We start from the raw sequence: 19,500 nt of genomic DNA on the forward strand, positions 1-19,500 counted from the left end.
GAGGCGGGGGAGGGGGAGTTAAGAGAGAGTGCGCGCGCGTACGCAAGCCCCCGGGAGCGAGGGACCGAGGAGACGCGCTCACACCTAGACGGTTAGCTCTAGGTTAAGCGAAAAGGGGTAGCAAAGAAAGGTGAATTTTGCGTTCCTAGTACACTGGGAAGACTCAGAGTAGGGAATGGGAGATGGGGGTGGGGGAGGGGGAATGTTGAAGAGAGCTAAAGGCGCACGCGCGCGAGGTATCGGAGTCTCTGGCGCGCCCCGTGACCGCCCGCTCGCCGCCGTCGCTTGACAATGAGCGTGTGAAGTACTGGGGGAGGGGCAAGAAAGGAGACCAGCTATAGGTAACCACTGCGCATGTGCGATTCTCCTACCTAGTACAGCCAGCGCCGCATGTGCAACGTCACAGTACTGCCGTGCAATCCCTTATCCTTCCGCCTTACCGGGACTCGTACAGGGATCGGTTTGAAGGCAAAAAGGCCCGGAGGGAGCGGGTGGCATTGACGTTTCCTCTGCAGTAAGGAGCCTACGTTTGTTTGTTAGCCCACGGAGAATTTATTTAGACTTTTGCTTCCCGTCCCTTCGACCTGCTTATTATCGTTAACAACTAACTACGTTAGTAGGTGTCTCGGATACATTCAGGAAGATAAACTATTTTTTAAAAAGTTGTGTTCCTTTATTAACAGCTCTAATGGAAAAAAGGGGGGTGAGGTTGTCTCTTGAAGTTACTGGTTAATAGGTGGTTTGGATCTGTTAGAAGAACAATTTTCTACATCTTTGTTTCGAGTCATGCTTTTCCCCAACTGATGGAACAAGACCCACCGGTCAAGTCATCAAAGTCCCGCAGGTTGGGAGGAGGCTTTGGGTGAAGATGTCGTGCAGGCTCTCATTTAAAATGAAGCCTGCCAGTTTCCTATGCTCTATTACTGTCTTCTCCATCTTTTCTTGGTAAAATTGGAAGACTAAACTCTCCCATACCGGAGAAATGAAGGCAATGTGCTCAGGAGATGAACAGGAACCACAAGTATGTTGGCTACAAATGGGTGATTCCTTAGGTTTAGGAGGAGCACTGGAAGAGATGATCTAGGCCAATCCCTTCATTTAAAGTCTAAGGCCCATCTTTATGGAATGAGAGAGGATCAAGAAGAGTGAAGGAATGGTAGTACTTAAAAAGAAGTATTTATGTACACAGTTTTTAGCATTTTTCTTCCAAAGGGTTTAAGGTAGTGGGGTAATAATAACTAAGGTTTACAAAATATTTTACAACTTCATATACATATATCTATATATGTGTGCGTGTGTGTGCGTATTTTTAAGTGTCCTAACCTTGAAAGCTAGAAGGAAGAGTGACCACAGGAAGGAAGGCAACAATATATACACAAATGTGCCTTCTCCGGATAGTTACATATGGAGGCAACAGTCACATCCAGAGATAAGAGAACTGGAAACATTTTAGGAGCCAGCCAATTCAGTAACAATCTCCATTCAGATTTTTCTAAAACAATTTGGATCTGCAATTAGACATTTTAGGTTAATCAGATTAGAGCTGGAAGAGGCTTTAAAGGTCATCTAAATCCACCTCCACTCCACACACACATACAGATGAGGAAAGTGAGGTCCAGACAGACAAGGTGATTGGCAGAGGTGCTACAAAGATTGAAAACGGGCAGATATCCAGACATTCAGCAGAATGGAAATCTGAAAAACATAGGCCAATAAATTCTGTTTTACTTCCTAGCAAAATCTAGTTGGTAAAAAAAAAAAAAAAGCAATAACTCCAAGTGTCAGCATGGTGTCACTGAGAATAGGTAATACCAAACTAAACATTTCTTTTTCTGATGGCATAATTAGACTTGTAAAAATAAGGGGTATATCATGCACATAGTTTACCCGATTTTAGCAAAATATATGAAAATGTATATTGTGGCATTCTTGCGGACAATGCAAAGAAATATGAGATGATGATATTTAGTTGGGTGGATTCAGGACTAGCCGAATAACTACACCCAAAGAGTAGCCATTAATGGTTCAGTGTTACCTTGGAAGAAGGTGTAATCAAGTGTCCCAGAGAGCTGTGCTGTTTAATATTTTTATCAGTGATTTGGATAAAGGCATAGATACCATGCTTACTGAATTTGCATATGACAAAGTAGAGAGTGATAGCTTCTAGGGCTCAAGAAACAAAAAAAATTATTAGGTTAGAATACTGGGTTAAATATGATATGGTAATTCTTAACTTTTTATTGGGTTTTGTAAATTTAAAAATTTTTTTAATTTTAATTGGTTTCCTTTGTAATCTTATTTTATCCATTTAAAAACATTCTGAGGAGGGGGTCCATACATAGGCTTCACCAGAATGCCAAAGGAGTCTGGGTCTACAATGCAAAAAACTGAAGAATCCCGATCTAATCCTAAGATATTTAATAGGGATAAGTATAAAGATTCATAGTTGGGTTAAAAATATCGAATTCTCAAGTGCAAGATAGAGAAGGCAGAGTTAGCCAGCAATTGTTCTGAAAAAGATCTAGGTGCTTTAGTAAATTGCAAGCTCAATATGGATCAACTCTGGGATATGACAAACAAAAAAAACCCCTAATGATCTCTGAAACTGTAGTGAGAGGCAGAGTAGCCAGGAACAGGCATGGGCAGGACATCTGGAGTACTGTGTTTATGTCTGGACATTCATCTTTAAGATCATGTTATGTGGATTGGCTGAAAGAGCTGGGGAGGTATAATCAGGAGAAGACAGGTAGATGTGACCTGAAGTACCCTTGATGGGACAGGGGTCATGTGGAAGGACTGGACAGCACTAAAAGCAGTGGATGCAAGGTGCAGAGGCAAATTTATGCCTGATATAAGAAAACTTTCCAGTCAAGGTTGTGAGAGCCTGTAAAATGATCTGTCTGCCTCAGGAGGTGGTGGACTCTTCCTTTTCGATGTCATCACACAAATACTGGATGACAATCTGTAAGGCAGTATTCTTGTTGGAGTATGATCTCTGAAGTCCCTTTCCACTCACCTGTGAACACTGGGTTAGGAAGAAAGGCCTCTAAACTTGTCTTTCCCCCTTCACGCCTCCTTCATTCTAGCTAACAAACATTTCTTGAATGTGCATTTCATGAATGGCATGAAAGGAATATTACTCAGAGCCCCAGGGAAGGTGGTGAGATAAATCACTCTCATTATACTTACTGAGCACCCATGTATAAATCAGGTGAACAGGTTTAAACTTATGTATGTATGGATTACTGTTTGGCAAAACCCTACCATTCATACCAAGTTATAAACAAATGTTATCTGAAGCAATCAGGCAGGTGAGTGCCAGAACGAACCTCAAAATTCATGTAAAATAATTGAACCATCTCCTTCACGTCAGGTGATATAAATAGTGGCTAGGTTCAAAACCTTGTGTTAATTACTGTGTACTGAATTTCCATGAACTGGGGACATTTCCTAAGGTTATCCTTCAATAATTACATTCAGTCCCCAAATCCCTCAATCTCTGACCTAAAAAAGGAAGACACTAGGCTGTTCCAGCTACCTAAAGTCAATGAAAAATATTTTAACTTTTCTCCATGAAACCTTCCCTGCAACCTATGTGCCAGGGTTTTATAAGTTCAGTTCTAATTTTCTTTTTTTGCATAGCCTTCTACCCTTTTCTCAAAGGATGTACCAGCTTCCCTGCCCTACGGCTCAACTGGTTGAATCCTTTGCACACTAAGCAACATGTTTTCTTATTTTTTTTCTCTTTCAGGAAGTGTTAAGAATGAGAGCACATTATCAGGCATTCTACCTATTTTGTTCTAAAACTCAAACTGACATCTGTTCCCCCATGCCACCTCTACCCCCAAATAAGCTGCTCTGTTAACATCATCAGAATATCAAGAGATGAAAGGCCTTTCAGAACAATTTATCTGGAAATTATGGTCACAAAGTCAGGAGGCACAGGGCTGAACTTTCCTTCCTATTCCTCCCTTGATTATTTCTGCTTGCTTATTTTTCTGCCCCCCTGACCTCTCCATCTGTCCCTGGGGCTGAATGATGTCTTCGTCTTGGGGAAGAACCTATGTCTCCAAGTGCCCCTGGGGATTGTTCTGAAAGATCCTCATCTGTCCTCAATGGATGGGTATCAATCTTTCCACTTGAGGCCCATCCCTCTATCCCTTCATATCCACTTGGGATTTGCTCTATGGCCTCTCCCTCTCCCTCCCCTCCTATGGGTTTTGTTTCATTTCCTCCAACTTCCTTGGAGACATGTTCTTCAGTGGTCTCTTCATCCCCTCTGTGGACTTCGGTTTTAGCATCCCCTCCCTGGGTCTGCCCTTCAGCATCTCTTCCCTTGATTTGTCCTTCGCTGTACCCTCCCTGTGCTTGTCCTTCACTGTCCCCATCCTGGGTCTGTCTTTCACTATCTCCTCCCGAAGTTTGTCCTCTAGTGGCTTCTTTATCTCTCTTGGGATCCTCTGTCTGTTTACTACCTTTGACAATCTGTCCTTCAGTTCCTATTGCATCTGCCTCCTGAAACTGTGTCTCAGTAGACACTTCAACTTCTTGCAGAACCTGTCTCTCATTCTCTCCATATCCTTCTAGGTTCTGTTCCTTACTTTCACCTGTCTCTACCAGGAATTGACCCTCCCTACCACCCTCTAATGCAAGGATCTTCTCCTCAGTCTTTCTACATTCTACATTGATTTGTCTCTCCATCCTCGCATACCTCATTTCCATTACCCCCACAGTCTTTCTATAGCCCTGCAGGAATGCAGCTTTTCTGTTTCCCTGAAGGATCTCTTCCTCAGACTCAGTATGCTCCCTTGGTAACAATTTTTCCACCTCCCAGTTTCTTCCAGGGGACTGGAAGTCAGATTTTTCTTGAGGTTGCTCCCTGTCTTCTCCATCTGCTGCTATCCGGAATTGTCCCTGCTCCTGCTCTGCTTCCACTAGGCCTGGGTAATATGGAAGGATGCTCAAATGGGGAAATTTCTCTCTACAGAGGAAAGAGCTCCCCATTTTCCTCTTCTTATAACTTTCAAGATTTCCAGACTTTCTGGACTGCCACGTCTTTTTTCACCCCCATCTTTTTCCCTTGAGGATACTCAATTCTCTCTTTCATTCCTCCCATGTCCCTTCTTATACTTCTAGATTCCCCATCCTCCCTGCTCCCCAGTCACCTCTGTTCCTCATCAAGCTGTAGATGATGACAAAACCTAGAACAGTCATACCCAAGGTGGTGATCAGGATGCTGCTAATTGATGGCCTACTGTTGCTTTGAACATCTTCCCACCATTTTTCTAAACGATGGAAGAAGAAAGGGAGAGATAAGAGTCAGTTTCTTTACCTGTTGCTCCCATATATAGGCTCTATCTCCCTTTAATTTTCCCATAGATCAATCTTAAGAATACAAACTTTCACAAACTACCTCTGCCTTTCTGCCCTTCAAATACATGATAGATGTGAGCTTCATACTTACTTGCAACCCAGCTCTCCTTGACTTTAGGACATATATATTTCCTTCACTTCTAGGCTCTTCCCCTATTCCCTTCCTTTCATCATTCACAGTGACCAGAGATTCCACAATAGTTTGCCCATAACCCTCTCCTTTCTAGGAACTCTCTTCATCTCCCCAATATCTAAGGGATTTTAGATCCCACCCTCCCCTTTTACTTTCCATATGCCCCCCTCTCATTTTATCCCACTACAATCCTATTTTCCCCAAAGTTCATTCACTTCTTCCTATAAATATCCTCCTACCATCCTAGTCACGTTCCATTCCTCTAGTAGTGAACTTCGAGATGCCCTTATTTTGTCTCTACACTTAATCAAACATCCCTCCCCAAACCTTTGAGAACCCTCAGCTTGAAGCGTCATCAGACCATAGAGTTGGAAAGGACCTGAGAGATCATTTAGCCCAATCTCATTTTACAGTTAAGAAACTGAGGTTCAAAGGAGTTAAGTTCATCTATGCTGGATGAACAGAATTCACTCTGACTCCAGGGTTTTCCCACCATACCATATGGCCTCCTAAGTTGCTTCTCACATGTTTTCCCCAATAATGACTTTCTGCCCTCTTGCTTCATAAAGCCCCTGTAACTCCCTCACCTTCTTCTTTGACTTCCATCTCTAATATTTGTTGCAGGGGATGTTCCAGAGCAGGATGAGTCACATGACAGGTAAAGTTGGCTTCTAGGTCATGGGACTCCAGGGTCAAATTTAAGATCAGTTTCAAATCAAATGTGCCATCAGGGTTTTGTGTGGGGGACCCCATAGGGACGGCCTCTGGTAGCTTCTGCCCATTCCGTAGCCACCAGGCTTGAAGGCCCCCTGCAGGGTAAAAACCTTTGATCTGGCACAGCAGGGTGGTCTTTTCTCCTAGAGAAACCTGGACTGGAAACAAGGAGATGTGGGGGGCAGCTAGAGCCATGTAAGGAGAGAGTGAGAAATACTAATATTAATATTTGGATTGACTTGGCCTGAGACCTAGAATCTCAAACACTAGAAGGAAGTTGAATGAAGGCATAAAAAGGTTTTTCATTGCAAAATATAGGGCACCAGAATGTGTTAAGAAAGATTTGCACACATTAGAGGGGCAGCGTTTATAGGATACTATAAGTGTCTACAGACACAGATAAGGGATGCCTATCCCAGATAGCTTCAGGGAACCACAGGTCACAAGAGATAATTTTCAACAAGGTACTGACCAAGGTGGGTGGAAGAAATGGTTGCATGGCTAAAATTCAAAACTATCAAGGACAAAAAAAAAAAAACTGAAAGGAAAGAAAGGGTTTAGGATTGGGGGGGGGGGGGGGGTGGAATTACCCTTCCTCACCAATGACACTGAAGAGGCTCTCACTGTGCCGTTCCTCACCTCCATATCCCACACTGCAGCTGTAGAGTCCTGCATCCTTAGGTTGTGCTCTGAGTATTGTCAGGGAGGCATTGCCCAAAAGTAGCTCTGCCTCAGAAAAAGAGTCTAAGGTTGTTAGCCCCCCAGACCCTTCACCCACATCTTTCTTCTTCTCCTCCTCCTCCTCCTTTGGTGGAAATTGGGCTATAATTTGTCCCCCTGGGGCATACCAGCGTATTGTGAGTGAACTCAACTCAATCACATCCCCTATGCTGAATCGACATTTGAGCAGTGCTGAAGAACCCATAGTCACCCAAGAGGAGGGCTCTGTGTAGATCTGCAAGTCAGAACCTGAAGGAGAAAGGTAAGAATGGGATAGGAAGGGACAGAGAAAGAGAGAAAACAGATCCAAGGATGAGAAAGTAACAGAAAGGTAGAAGTAGGAGAAACAGAGATGTAAAGATATGGAAGAGAAGGAGAAAGACAGCAAATTCAGAATCAGCTCAGAGCCTGAATCTTACACCCCCCAAAGCAGACACTACAGGGGGAAAACAAGCTTCCTGATAGTTTCAGGGACAAACTCAAAATATAGAAGGAAAGCTAGACTAGGAATCAATATATGTTTTCTGGGTGTACCATTGGTTCACAGTGATATCAAGGTTAGGTTATTTACCCTCAGTCTCTGTTTCCTCATCAAATGGAAGACAACTCTACCTCACAACGTTGTTGCTAGCATCAAAGAATATTTGTGAATGTGCTTTGAAAATCACATCATAAGACAAATTTCATTATATACCAACTTTTCTTCAATTAAATTAATCAGGGTCAAGCTACTAAAGGGTCTTTTGATTTCATATGATCATAAGAACTAAAAGGGCAACTGAGAGCATGAGAAGGGGGAAATGTGGACAATGTATTTAGGACAAAGTAGAGAGGTCTACAAACGCTGTGAGGGCAGCTGACAGGACAGACCTGTCTCCTCTGCGGCTCTTCCTAGCTCCTAAGGACAACCGTTACCTAAAGCAGAGGGTCCTCACTACTACCACACAGCACTGTGAAAAAAGCACTGTCTGGAGGGTCAGAGTGTCTGGGTTCAAATATCCAGACTTGGTTCCTGACTTTATGGCCTGCGGGATTATGGACTTGTCAGTTAGCTGCTCTAGGCTTCCATTTCCTTCTCAGTTAAATGAGGCATTAAGCCTCTATAGCTTCCAAAATCCTTTCTAGCTAGTCTATGATCCTACTCACTAAACAACTTCATTATCTTAATTTATTTTCCCAAAAAAGGAAAGAAATCTTTCTTTATGCCTTCCTTTCTTTGGTAGGTACCTAGTACGGGACAAAAGCCTGCAATACGTGCTAGAAAAGACGCAAAGATATGGTAAATAAAACGTTGAGCTGGGTTTTGAAGAACAGGTAGGTTTGCAATGAAAGATGGAAAGAAGGAAAGGGAATAAAAAAGCAAAAGTAACAAAGTTACAGGACACAATCTATGTTGGCAGTGATGAGCAGACCACTTCTGGTTGGAAGGAAAAGGGAGTTTAAAGCCATACTATGGAAGATTGGAGTCAAAAAGAACTGAGATTGTGCTGTCACTTGAAATAGGCCAAAGGGAACCAGTGAAATGAAATGACAGATAACTGAGGTCCGAGCATGCAAAAGACAGATGTAGATTTTGGTGTCATCCTCCCAACTCCTTTCACTGTGCCAGTTAAAGTGGTAATATTGGATGAAATCACTGGGATAGAAGAGGGCAAGGGACAGTCTCGGGAAATGCCATTATTAAAAGGATAGGAGAAAGAATAGGAATAAGTGAAAGAGTTAGGAAGAATGGTCAGAAAAGTAGGAGAACCAGGGAAGTGTGGTGTCATGAAAGTCAAGAAAAAAAAGAACAAATCCTGAAGGAAAGAATGAGTCCAAAATGTCAAATATTAGAGAGAAGACTATGAGAGGTTGAAGACTGAAACAAACACATTAAATCTGAAGAGAAAAGGCCATTGGCCACTTCTGGGAGAACAATTTCAGTAAAGCTATAACAGGTGCAGGATGGTTATTGGAAAGCAGATGATCATCACAGCCACCTCTTTCCAGAAGTTTGGCTGCAAGAGGGAGAAAGATGGGGCAATAGGCAGATGCTGGGAAGGTTTTGTTTTCTTTCACAGGAGAGACATGCATATGTTTTAGTCATTCAATTTTTATTAAACACCTAGTGTATGCAAAACACTGAGATAAAGGGACAGAGACAATGTCTACAGAGGACATGGTTCTTGCTTTGATGGAGTTTACAGTTTGGTAAGGGATAAAACAAAAGCAAAGATAACTACGACAGATGTAGCATTTATTCAGCACTTACAGTGTGCCAGGCATAGTGCTGATACACAATATTACATGATAGTCATGTTACAAAGATTCAAAACAAAGCACCAAGTAAGGTCCAAGGGGGAAGTTTGTTACAGACAAGGGAGATCAGGATAGGCTTTCTGGAGAAGGTGGCAACTGAGAAGACATTCCAGTTAAAGGGAACAGGGTGAAAAATGCACAGAGATGGAAAAAGCATAGGGTATATTCAGTGAGCTAGTAAGGAGTACATGGAGGGGAGCAATATCAGATAAGCTCAGAAAGTCAAGGCAGAACCAGATTACTGAAAGTCTCGAATGCCACATGTAAGTTTGAACTTTACTCTTCAGGTACTAGGGAACCACTGAAGGCTTGCTAAGCAGAAGTGCTATGTGGCAGAGCAAAAGCAGCATTAGAGGAGATGAAATTCCATGGCCTTCCTGGCTGCCATTACCATCTTCCCCCTACTCTGGGTACAAGGGAGTATGGGGGAGGTTCAGCAAAGGAAAACTGCAGTGAGTTGCCTAGAGCTATTTGGACCTATTTAGATAGTTCCCCTCATCAAACCCAGGCAGGTACTCATCATGAGTAGCCTTGAAGTGACTGTTCCTGCTGTTTGCTGCCTGGAATTAGAGCTTTTCTTCACCTTCAGGGCCACCATTACTAATGGCTATCCTGTATGGTGCAAGCAACTCAAGTTCCACCTGGAACATACCATTAGCAAAGATACCTTCACATCAAAATTCTAATTAGAACCGTAGGGCTGATTTAATCCACAAGTTTCTTAATACTTGGTCATTTCCCCTGACCATGGCTAGCAAATTTCTATGTCTTGCTCTGATTTGCTCAGGCTAAAAAACTGTCTTCTCTACAACCACTTCCTCATCACTACCGACTTACTATGTGATCTCCAGTTCCATCATTCTGTCTGAAACCACTACTCTCTCATCCCCCGCCCTCTTTATGTTTTAATGATGCTTTTAAGATGTCACTGTCACTTTCCAATGCCTTTCCATCCATCTCTTCAAACCTTCCCAGCAAAACAAATTAACATGTTGGCTGTATCTGAAAACATATCCTTTTAAACCCATGTTCTACTTTCATTCTTTAAAGAGGTAAGAATCAGTCCCCTAATGCAATCCTTAGAAAATTCTCCTTCATCCCAGATATTGTCCACTCACACTTTTACCATATTCTGGTGTTTTTAACTGAAGACCACCCTCTCCTGTACTGGCTATTCTTTATTTCATCTTCTCTGACATACGAAGACAGCACAAAGAACTTACTCCTTGTTCCCCACTAATACTTCCAAATTCTCCACCATCATTCAGCAACCCAGCTTCCTTTGGAGTTAACACTGTCCAAATCCTTGTTATTACTATCTACTAACCTAGATATCCTTCATTCTTTCTCAATGACTTTCAGTCATTGCAATTTTCCCTCCCTACCCAAGGATCTGGCTGCCTCATTTTTGGTGACTTCACATCAACAACCCTTTACAATGACCTCCAAGGTCTCAATCTCTTTAACTCCCCATATCTTCTTTTTCTTAGCTATCCAAGACATGCTCATACTTTAGACTTCAATGTCACATATTCTCCCATAATCCTGAACTCTGAAATTCTCCTTCTTGGAGTCGAAATAGTATACTTCTACTTTTCTTACTTCTCCTAAACCTGCTCTTTATCCCCATCAAGATCACTAGTCTCCCCATCCCTTCCTTTATTCCCAAATTCATTCATCTTACCCTGGCTTTTCCTCCCTACTGAAAAACTCCTTACCATTTCTAGCTCGTTTCCCAATCTCTATGATTTGCTGAGGCAAAAACCCATTTTCCCTGTGATCACTTCTCCATTACTACCCAGCCTATCCTCATTTGGCTCACTCCTTAACTCTCATGATCTGATTCCATAATTATCCTCAAAGACTGTCTCAAAGCTTTCTCTCAACAGTTTTAAAAAAAATTGATATATTTCACTCCTACCAGTGGTCCATCCGATGCAACAAAGAAAAAAAATCAGTAAAAACCAACATATCAACATACCAACCAAATCGGACAACGTATGCAATATTCTACAGTCATTTTCTCTCTCCTCTGCAAAGAGCAGGTACATTTTTTCGAGTCTTCTTCAGGGCCAAGCATTTTGGTCATGACCATTATGCTATTCAGGATTTTTTGGCTATTATTTCCATTTATATTATTGTAGTCAATCAGTGACCTCTAGTTAAATCCTGTATCATATTGTCATTCTCCATCTTCCTTCACTTTTCTGCAGTTTTTGATACAGCTGACCAGTTCCTCATCTTGGACGCTCTCTTCTCCTCTGATTTCTATGAATGACACTGCTGTCTTTTGTTCTTCTATCAGTGTGACTATCTTTTGTTGGTTCGGCAAATAAATCTTACTCCATAAAGCACAAATATTCCTCAAGATTCTGTCCTAAGTTCTCCTCTTTTTCAATACTCCATCCCTTAGTGATGTAATCTGCTTCAATGGATCCAATTACCAACCCCTTCAAATAATTCCCAGACCTGTCTTGAATTACAGAAAGACCCGTATCTTCACCGTATCAGTACCTTAAACTCAACATGTCCAAAGCAGAGTTCATCATAATCATCTTCCCTACATCTATTCCTTCTTACAGACTTCAGAAAAACCTGGAAAGACTTACATGAACTAATGCTGAGTGAAGTGAGCAGAACCAAGAGAACAATGTACACAGTAACAGCCACACTGCTTGATGACTAACTTTGATATACCTACCTCTTCTTAGTAATACAAGAATCTAGGACAACTCCAAAAGACTCATGATGGAAAATGCCATCCACATCCAGAGAAAGAACCATGGAGTCTGAATGTAGATCAAAGCAGACTATTTGCTTTCTCTCTTTTTTTGTTTTTTCTTTCTCGTGGTTCCTCCCATTTGTTCTAATTCCTAATTACTACATGACTAATGAGAAAATATACTTAATATGAATGTATATGTAGAGGTTATATCAGATTGTACAGTGTCTTGAGGTGGGGGAGAGAAAACCTGGAACTCAAAATCTTATGGGAAGTGAATGTTAAAAACTAAAAATAAATAAATATAAAAAAATCTACCCCTTCTCCAAACACCCTCATTTCTGTTGATAGCACCACCTTCTCAAGCCACTCACATTTAAAAACTTGAAGTATCTCTGACTCTGTCCCCTCCCTTACCCTGATTACCAATCAAGCAGTCACCCAGGGACTACTTCTTCCTCCCCATCTTTCCTATCTCTCCCCTTCTTGGTGATCTCATTAGCTCCAAAGGATTTAATGACCATCTTTATGCTGATGATTCTTAAATCTATCTTTACTATCTTAACCTCTCTTTAACTCCAATCCCGCATCTCCAACTGTGTTTCCGACATCTCGAACCAGATGTTGAGTAGGCATCTTAAACTCACTGTGTCCAAAGCAAGACTCATTATCTATCCCCCATGCTCTCCCCCTTTCCCCATTACTATAAGAGGGCAAGACCATCCTTCCAATCCCTCAGATGCCTCCAGGATTCCTTATGATCTCTCACTCCCTATATCCAAGCAGTTGCCAAGGCCTGGTGATTTCACCTTCACAACAGTTCTCAAATACACTCCCTTCTCTCCTCTAATGTCACCACACTCTAGCTCAGGCCTTTATCATTGCACACCCAGACCAGACAGCCTGCTGTTGAGCCGCCTGCCTCATGTCTCTCACTCCATCCTGCATTTGGCCACTAAAGTGGTGCTCCAGAAACTGCTATGATATTAATCCCTACTCAATAAACTCCAGTGGCTCCCTCTCGCTTTCAGGATCAAATATAAAATGCTCTATTTGGCATTCAAACATCAGAACCCAGCCCATTTCTTTCTCCCCACTCTCCTTACACCTTATTCCCTGACATATATTCTTTGACCCAAAGACACTGGCTTCCTGACTGTTCCACAAACAAGATACTCCATCTCCGTGCCTGTCCCCCATTCCTAGAATGCTCTCCTACTGACCTCTCCAGCTTCCTTTAAGTCTCAGCTAAGATCCCTTCTTCTACAGGAAGCCTTCTCCAATCCCTCTTAATTCCAGTGACTTTTCTGTTAATTATTTCCTATTTATCCTATATATAGGCTATTCTGTATATATTTGTTTGCATTTTGCCTTCCCCATTAGAGTATAAACTCCTTGAGGGCAGGGATGCTCTTTTGCCCCTTTTTGTATCCCCATATCTTAGCTCACTGAATGGCACATAGCAAGTGCTTAATGTTTACTGACTTATTCTCACAATTCACCTTGACACACTACAAGAACCCAATTCCTAATCCACTCTCCTCTGAGTTACTATAGTTGGTCATTGTGTTTCCAGTCTTCCCTTCTTAAATTCATTCTTCCCACTGCAAAAATAATTTTCCTAAGGTACAGTCCTGAATATGTCATGCTCTTTCTTGGCACTCTTGAGTAGGCTACCTATTTAGCCTCTAAGATAAAATACATATTCCTCAACCTGGCTTTCAAGCCCCTTTACAATCTTGACTTCAACCTACTTTGTGCATTTATTACACAAGTTCTTCCCTGTGATTGGAATGAATGATCATTAAGACCTTTCAGAATCCCCATCTTCTTTCAAATAATAGAATAAATAGATCAGATGCCTTTTTTAAAAAACAAAATGAAATAAAACAAAAAACACCTTGCTTCATCCATCCCCAAGTGAAAAGTTTCAATCCCTCAAGTTATTCACACAGCACTTTGTCTAGCTTTCCCCTCAAACCCTCAGTTACATACTTTGTATTATTTATACTTATCTGTGTAGATATCAACAAATCACCCTCACACCCACCCCACCCTACCTGCAGGAACTGCTTCCTTTTTCTGGTTTTTAATCCCAGGTCCAATCATGGTGTTTTGCTCAAAACAGATGTTTAACATTTGTAGAGCTAAATAAATAATAGCTCTTCCCCCACAAAAAGAGGGAAGTGTGGGTGAAGACAAAAGTTTTGAGGGACACTGGAAATAGCAGTAAGAGTTAAAATTTAAAAAAAAATCTCAGTAAAGTAAGACATGAAGTTTGACAATAAGGCTGAGAATGGGTGATTGAGCAAAGAGAAGAATTAAAACAGATTCTATAGGGAATGGGATAGGTTCTGTGATAAGAGATGAATAAAAAGATTGCCAAGTAAAAGCAACAGTCCTAGATGATGTTAAGAAGCAATAATTGATTAGGGATGAAATGAACTTTGGCTTCATGCTTTTTTCCCCAACAGTACTTGGCAGTTCAGGAGCAAAAAAAAACAACAACAAAACAGATGGGAGGTTTACACACTGTAAACCACTGGGTTCTAATACCAATCAGCTTCTTGTGAGTTGGGATGACATGAACAGTGAAGAATCTGCCCACCAGTTTCATACTGGAAGAAATCGGAGACCAAACTCTGGAATCCTTCCCAAATACCTGAAGAGCCCCTAAAAGGTATTTAGAAAAACTAAGCTTCAGGGACCTCCTCTCCCTTATAATGACTGTCCCAGTTAGTACCTTTAGGACAGAAGGATCTAGGAGTTCTGCTTAGAGAATAGAAAGGATGAAAACTCACTTTGCACAAGGATCAGAGTTATAGAAGGCTGCCAGTGTCTAGTTTTCGTTTTAGACACCAACTGCTTCTTGGCAGTAAGTTAACAGTTGGCAAAATGTCTGGGTTCACAAGTTGGCAGAGAAAAACATATTTGGATGCCTATAGTATGATGAATGGTACATTTGCCTGGAGCTTTCTAGTTTACAAAGTAGTTTCACATATATTATCTCACTTCATCCTCCCAATTCTGTAAGGTAGTTATGGCAGACATTGTTTCCATTTTTTTACATTAGAGGGAACTGTGAACTCAAATAAAATTTTTGACTTGCTCTAGTCACAGCAACAGTGGTGGTAACACTCAGACTAGAATCTAGACCTTCTAACTCCCTGTCAAGTCTTCTTTCCCCTACTCTATACCAATACCATAGAAATAAGTCCAAAAGGCAGGGTTTCTCTGTAGCCTCATAGGAAATGGGATAAATATGTCTGAACAACTCCCAAATGAGAGAACCAGCTGATCTTTAGTTACACTTTATTATTCCTAGAGCTACCATCCTCTACCTAGATAATTATTATAAGATGTCAGGGATGAAAGGACCTTAAAGGTCAACACCCTCATTTGACAGATAAGGAAACTGAGGCTTAGAGAGAGTAAGTGACTTGCCCAATGGCACTCAACTGGTAGTAGAAGATTTGAACTTAAGTCTTCCTGGCTCCAAGTCCAGCACTCCACTGCTATACCATATAAGTAAACCGGGGCCCAAAGTCACGTAGTTACTAAGAGGCCAGGACACAGGATTTAAAGCCAGGTCTTCTAACTCCAAACGGAGTACTCTTAACTGAACCACAATACCTCTGAGATAAGCATGTGGGCCCTTACCTGAGATCTCCAGAAGGACTCCAGCTTGTGCCTGCTGTTTCCCAACTGTCACAATACAGTAGTATGAGCCCAGATCTGCCATGGCCACACGACGGAGCAGAAGAGAAGCATTGCCCTTCCGCAGGCCCTCTGCACTTTCTGGGAGCTCGGTGCCTGGACGCTGGGTCACCAAGATCCCATCGTATTCTGCCAGGCGCCACTGGCCGTGGTGCCAGGACACAGCGGGGGTTGGCATGTCCTTACCCACTGCAGGGAAAATGCACTGCAGGAGCACATCTGACCCTAAGGAGACCAGCACCGGAGAAGGGTCCATGGAGATGTGGAAGGTAGCTGGATCAGGAAAGGAAACTCACCATGTGTAAAGCAGTGATCAATACCGGGGCACCCCTAGCCCTTCCCGAGCGTGCTTTTAAAACATCTGGCAGAGGGCAGTGAAGCCGCCAGGCGCACCTTCCAAACTTAGCGCTTCCCCCCACGCTCCCTCACGGGATCAGCCTCCTCGGGACCGCTACGGAATCCCGGGTCAGACAACTTGCTCACTCGGAGGCCCCCCGCCGGGCGGGCGGTCTGAGCGGGGGCCCCCCGCCGGGAGGGCGGTCTGAGCGGGGGCCCCCCGCCGGGAGGGCGGTCTGAGCGGGGCCCCCCGCCGGGCGGGCGGTCTGAGCCGGGCCCCGCGCACGGCCGGGGCTCGTACCGGGGCCCGCAGCACCGAGCTGCCGCCCTCCCGCCACCGTCCGGGCCCTCTCTGCCTCCCCTGCGGGCGAACCCCGTGGGCGGCCAGTCTTCCTCCAACTCACCAGCGCCCCCGAGCCAGAACCACAGAGTCCACTCCATGCTGGGAGGGCGAGGCTGGCCGGCCCGCACACACCTCCCCTAACTCGGGCCCGGCTCCTTCGATTGCCGCCCTTCAACCTGGACCCGGGCCACGGCGGAGCCGGGGCAGGCGGGGAGCGGGCGAGGGGCCCGGGCAGGTGGGGAGCGGACGAGGGGCCCGGGCAGGCGGGGAGCGGACGAGGGGGCCAGGGGCCCGCCCCCGCTCCGCGCCGAGGCTGAGGCCCTGGAGGCGGAGACACCGGGAGGCTCCTCCGCCCGAGACCTCGCATGCCCACTCGGCTGCGGCTGCCCCTGCCCGTAACGGCGCCGACTCGCGCCGCGGAAGCTTTCCCGCCGTACCCACCCCCCCATCTGCCGTCGTCGTCGCCCCGGCCACAAGCCGAGAAGTGGAAAACAGCCATCCGGAACGCCCAGGGAAGTGCGCTGCGCACGCGCCTTTCTTCCCGAGAAGGGGGCGGAGCCACGGGGAAGGCTCCACGTCGTATGGCCGACTAGAGAAAGGCCGCGCCCGCTGATTGGCTGCGGGGCCCAGGCGCCAGCAGCATAAAAGGAAGCTTCCAGGCGCGGACCGAAGAGAAGGGCGCAGACGAGGGCGGCCAGCCTGGTGTGATCAGTCTCGGCCGCAACTCCCTTCCCCGCGCAGCATCACCTCAGCTTCTCGTCATCATGTCTTACTCCTCTTGGTCCCATAAAACCGGCCCACTCACGCTTTATTTTTTATTCTTTTTTTTGTTGCTGTTCCTCTTCTTTTGCGGTTGGTACATCTACACCCGAATCCACATCCAGAGGATTCTAGCAGAAGACAGAGATGACCCCAACTGGAATGACCAAGACGGCTTCAGCCGCCGAAGATGACCCGGAGTCCGTCCTCCCCGAAAGCCTCAGGTCGCGGGCTGGCCCTAGCCGAGAGGGAGGGGTCTCCAAGGGACGGCCCTCGAAGGACGTGACCGATCGCTCCGAGCGTTTACTAAAATAAACCTGGCGCGTGCCGCCGGCCGTAACCTGAGGCTTCCTGCCCCTCACTGAGGAGCTGGACCACGACGCACTCCCCGCCGGAGTCCTCGTTACCCATGCCGGTAGCCGCCGCACCATTCTCCCCCTCCCCGCTGCTCCCTAGGCCGGAGTCGGGCCAGTGCTCGCCCAAATCCAGCCTGGCCGTTTCTCCTGGAAACCTCCCGGGAAGGGGCGGCAGAGCCGATGTTTCCTGGGCCTGTGGATCCCCGGTTGTTGCTGTGGGAACTAGGCATCGTGCCGACTTGTCCGATCAGTGAAGAGGGTACTCTGATTTAACATGGCATTGAAGAATTCGGTGCGTTCCCTTGGTTTTACTGAAGACAAACACAAAGCTAACCATGCTATCCTACGAGCTACACGTAGTAGGTGTTAATGATTGCTCTATCTTGGAATCAGCTTCTAGCCACCCCGTCTTGTGGTATTTCTGCCATTACCGTGGCTCCCCCCACTCTTGCCAAATACACCCTATTTCCTTTTCTTGCCAAAGCCTGTCCCAAAGGTTCCCTGAGCTACACGGCAAAGTGGAGTTGCAAAATCAGGAGCTGGAACACACTAAATGATTATCTACTCCAACAACTTAGCGTTTCCAAGCCAACCTGGCAGCCTCTCTTAAAGAGGTGGTAGTTATAAAGCGAGGGCTAGAACACTGGAACTAGGTCAAGTGACCTACATCTGAATCCTGCCTTGGACACTTGAGAGCTGTGGCCATGGGCAAACACACCCCTCAAGTAACCCGAGTTCCTTTATCTATAAAATGGGCTAATATTTATATAAGGTTGTAAGAATAACACTTGTGTATCTTATATAAACATCAGATACGCAGTTTCTTCTTGAAATTAGGGGGAGGTCACCATGTAATGAGGCAACCTAATTCACTTGAACAGTTTTGTTTTTCAGCTCCACTTTGGACATTCATAGCCCTGTGCAATCTGGCCCTAAAACTATATTGCCAGTCCTGTCTTAGACCACTGCCCTTTACACAACAATCCAGAACACAGTATGGCCTTGAACTGTTTTGATACTTAGGCTGATTGAGAATGTCCTCTAACTTCCATCTAAACAGTGTGGTGTAGTGGCAATTACACTGGACTTCAGGACATCTGAGCTGTAAAGGATACTTATGACCAAGCACAGACAAGTTATCTTCATTTGTTTTCCTAATGAGTAAAACTGGGGAGAACACTTGTGCTACTGACCTTCATGATATTTCTGTAAGGAAATGTATGCAGCAATAAAACTGGTTCTACGCTTTTGCCCTTCAGAGATAACTTTAATGTGGATATCCTTCCAGGCTCAATGGAACCACTGCTCCAGGTAGCCTTCCCTCATCACACCAACCCCATCCCCTCAAAGGTCATTTTTGGACCAGATAATTCTGAGCACACCTTCTCTGACAGGTAATCTAGCCAAACTGACAGTTCAGCCATTTAAATTTGATATAATTATAAAAGGATCCTTATTATCTTTAAGGTCCAGTTCAAATGTCACCTCTTCCATGAGGCCCATCAGTGGCTCCCTTAGCCAGAAGTGACTTCTTCCTCTTCTGAATTCCTACTAAGCCAATTCTACTCGGGTGACTGATCATTTATTCTAAGTTATCTCTACCCATATTTTGAGAAGCAACATGATGGCTGAAACTCATTCATTTTTGTTTCCTTGGCACCTATGTGCAAGGCTCACATACAGCAAGGCACTTGACCGGTATTTACACTCAAAGGGACTTCAGAGGCATAGTCAATGTGGCTATTTTATAAATGGGGAAAGTAAAGCCAAGAGATTAAAAAAAAAAAAACACCAGGTAGCTGCTCATGGGTGTAATATACATCTAAGAGGCAAGGCCAAGATCTGAACTCTAGTCTCCTGACTGACTGAAAGTTAAGTGCTCTTGGGAAATAACTCAAGGGTCCCACTGAAAACACCAGCAAGACAGATGATCAGCAGACCTTGGAAAGTAGATCAAGTCAAACTTAGCTCCAAAGAAAAGATCTGAGAATGGATCATCACCCCTCAACTATAGGTGTACAATTCCACA

The 19,500-nt window shown here is 44.4% G+C and overlaps 1 protein-coding gene across 8 annotated transcripts; it reads right to left on the bottom strand.

Annotated features, from left to right (window-relative positions):
• Positions 1-1,464: 1,464 nt before the first annotated feature.
• LOC140497502 (tyrosine-protein phosphatase non-receptor type substrate 1-like) lies at positions 1,465-16,723 on the bottom strand. Of its 8 annotated transcripts, none has more exons than XM_072598593.1 (6): positions 16,418-16,723; positions 15,621-15,950; positions 6,821-7,189; positions 6,094-6,405; positions 5,166-5,285; positions 1,465-1,695 (listed from the first exon to the last, which is right to left on the bottom strand). In XM_072598593.1, the coding sequence occupies exons 1-6, from the start codon at positions 16,452-16,454 to the stop codon at positions 1,556-1,558; spliced, it is 1,308 nt and encodes a 435-aa protein (XP_072454694.1). In that variant the 5' UTR covers positions 16,455-16,723; the 3' UTR covers positions 1,465-1,555. The 8 variants fall into 8 exon arrangements, with proteins under 8 accessions (XP_072454694.1, XP_072454678.1, XP_072454651.1 ...); XM_072598577.1 differs by lacking the exon at positions 1,465-1,695 and adding an exon at positions 3,879-4,940 and having other exon boundaries at positions 6,094-6,378; positions 6,860-7,189; XM_072598550.1 differs by lacking the exon at positions 1,465-1,695 and adding an exon at positions 3,879-4,940 and having other exon boundaries at positions 6,860-7,189.
• Positions 16,724-19,500: the final 2,777 nt, after the last annotated feature.

Source organism: Notamacropus eugenii, chromosome 1 (genome assembly GCF_028372415.1).
Source record: "Notamacropus eugenii isolate mMacEug1 chromosome 1, mMacEug1.pri_v2, whole genome shotgun sequence".
NCBI classification, from domain to species: domain Eukaryota; kingdom Metazoa; phylum Chordata; class Mammalia; order Diprotodontia; family Macropodidae; genus Notamacropus; species Notamacropus eugenii.

What these genes read in the sequence shown, in the direction of transcription:
- LOC140497502 (XM_072598532.1), bottom strand. Translation starts at nt 16,454, where the DNA reads ATGGAGTGGACTCTGTGGTTCTGGCTCGGGGGCGCTG. An exon ending in GTTCTGGCTCGGGGGCGCTG is followed by an intron (nt 15,951 to 16,417) that starts GTGAGTTGGAGG and finishes TTCCTGATCCAG; the next exon opens with CTACCTTCCACATCTCCATG. An exon ending in GATGGAAGTCAAAGAAGAAG is followed by an intron (nt 5,286 to 6,093) that starts GTGAGGGAGTTA and finishes TCCATCGTTTAG; the next exon opens with AAAAATGGTGGGAAGATGTT.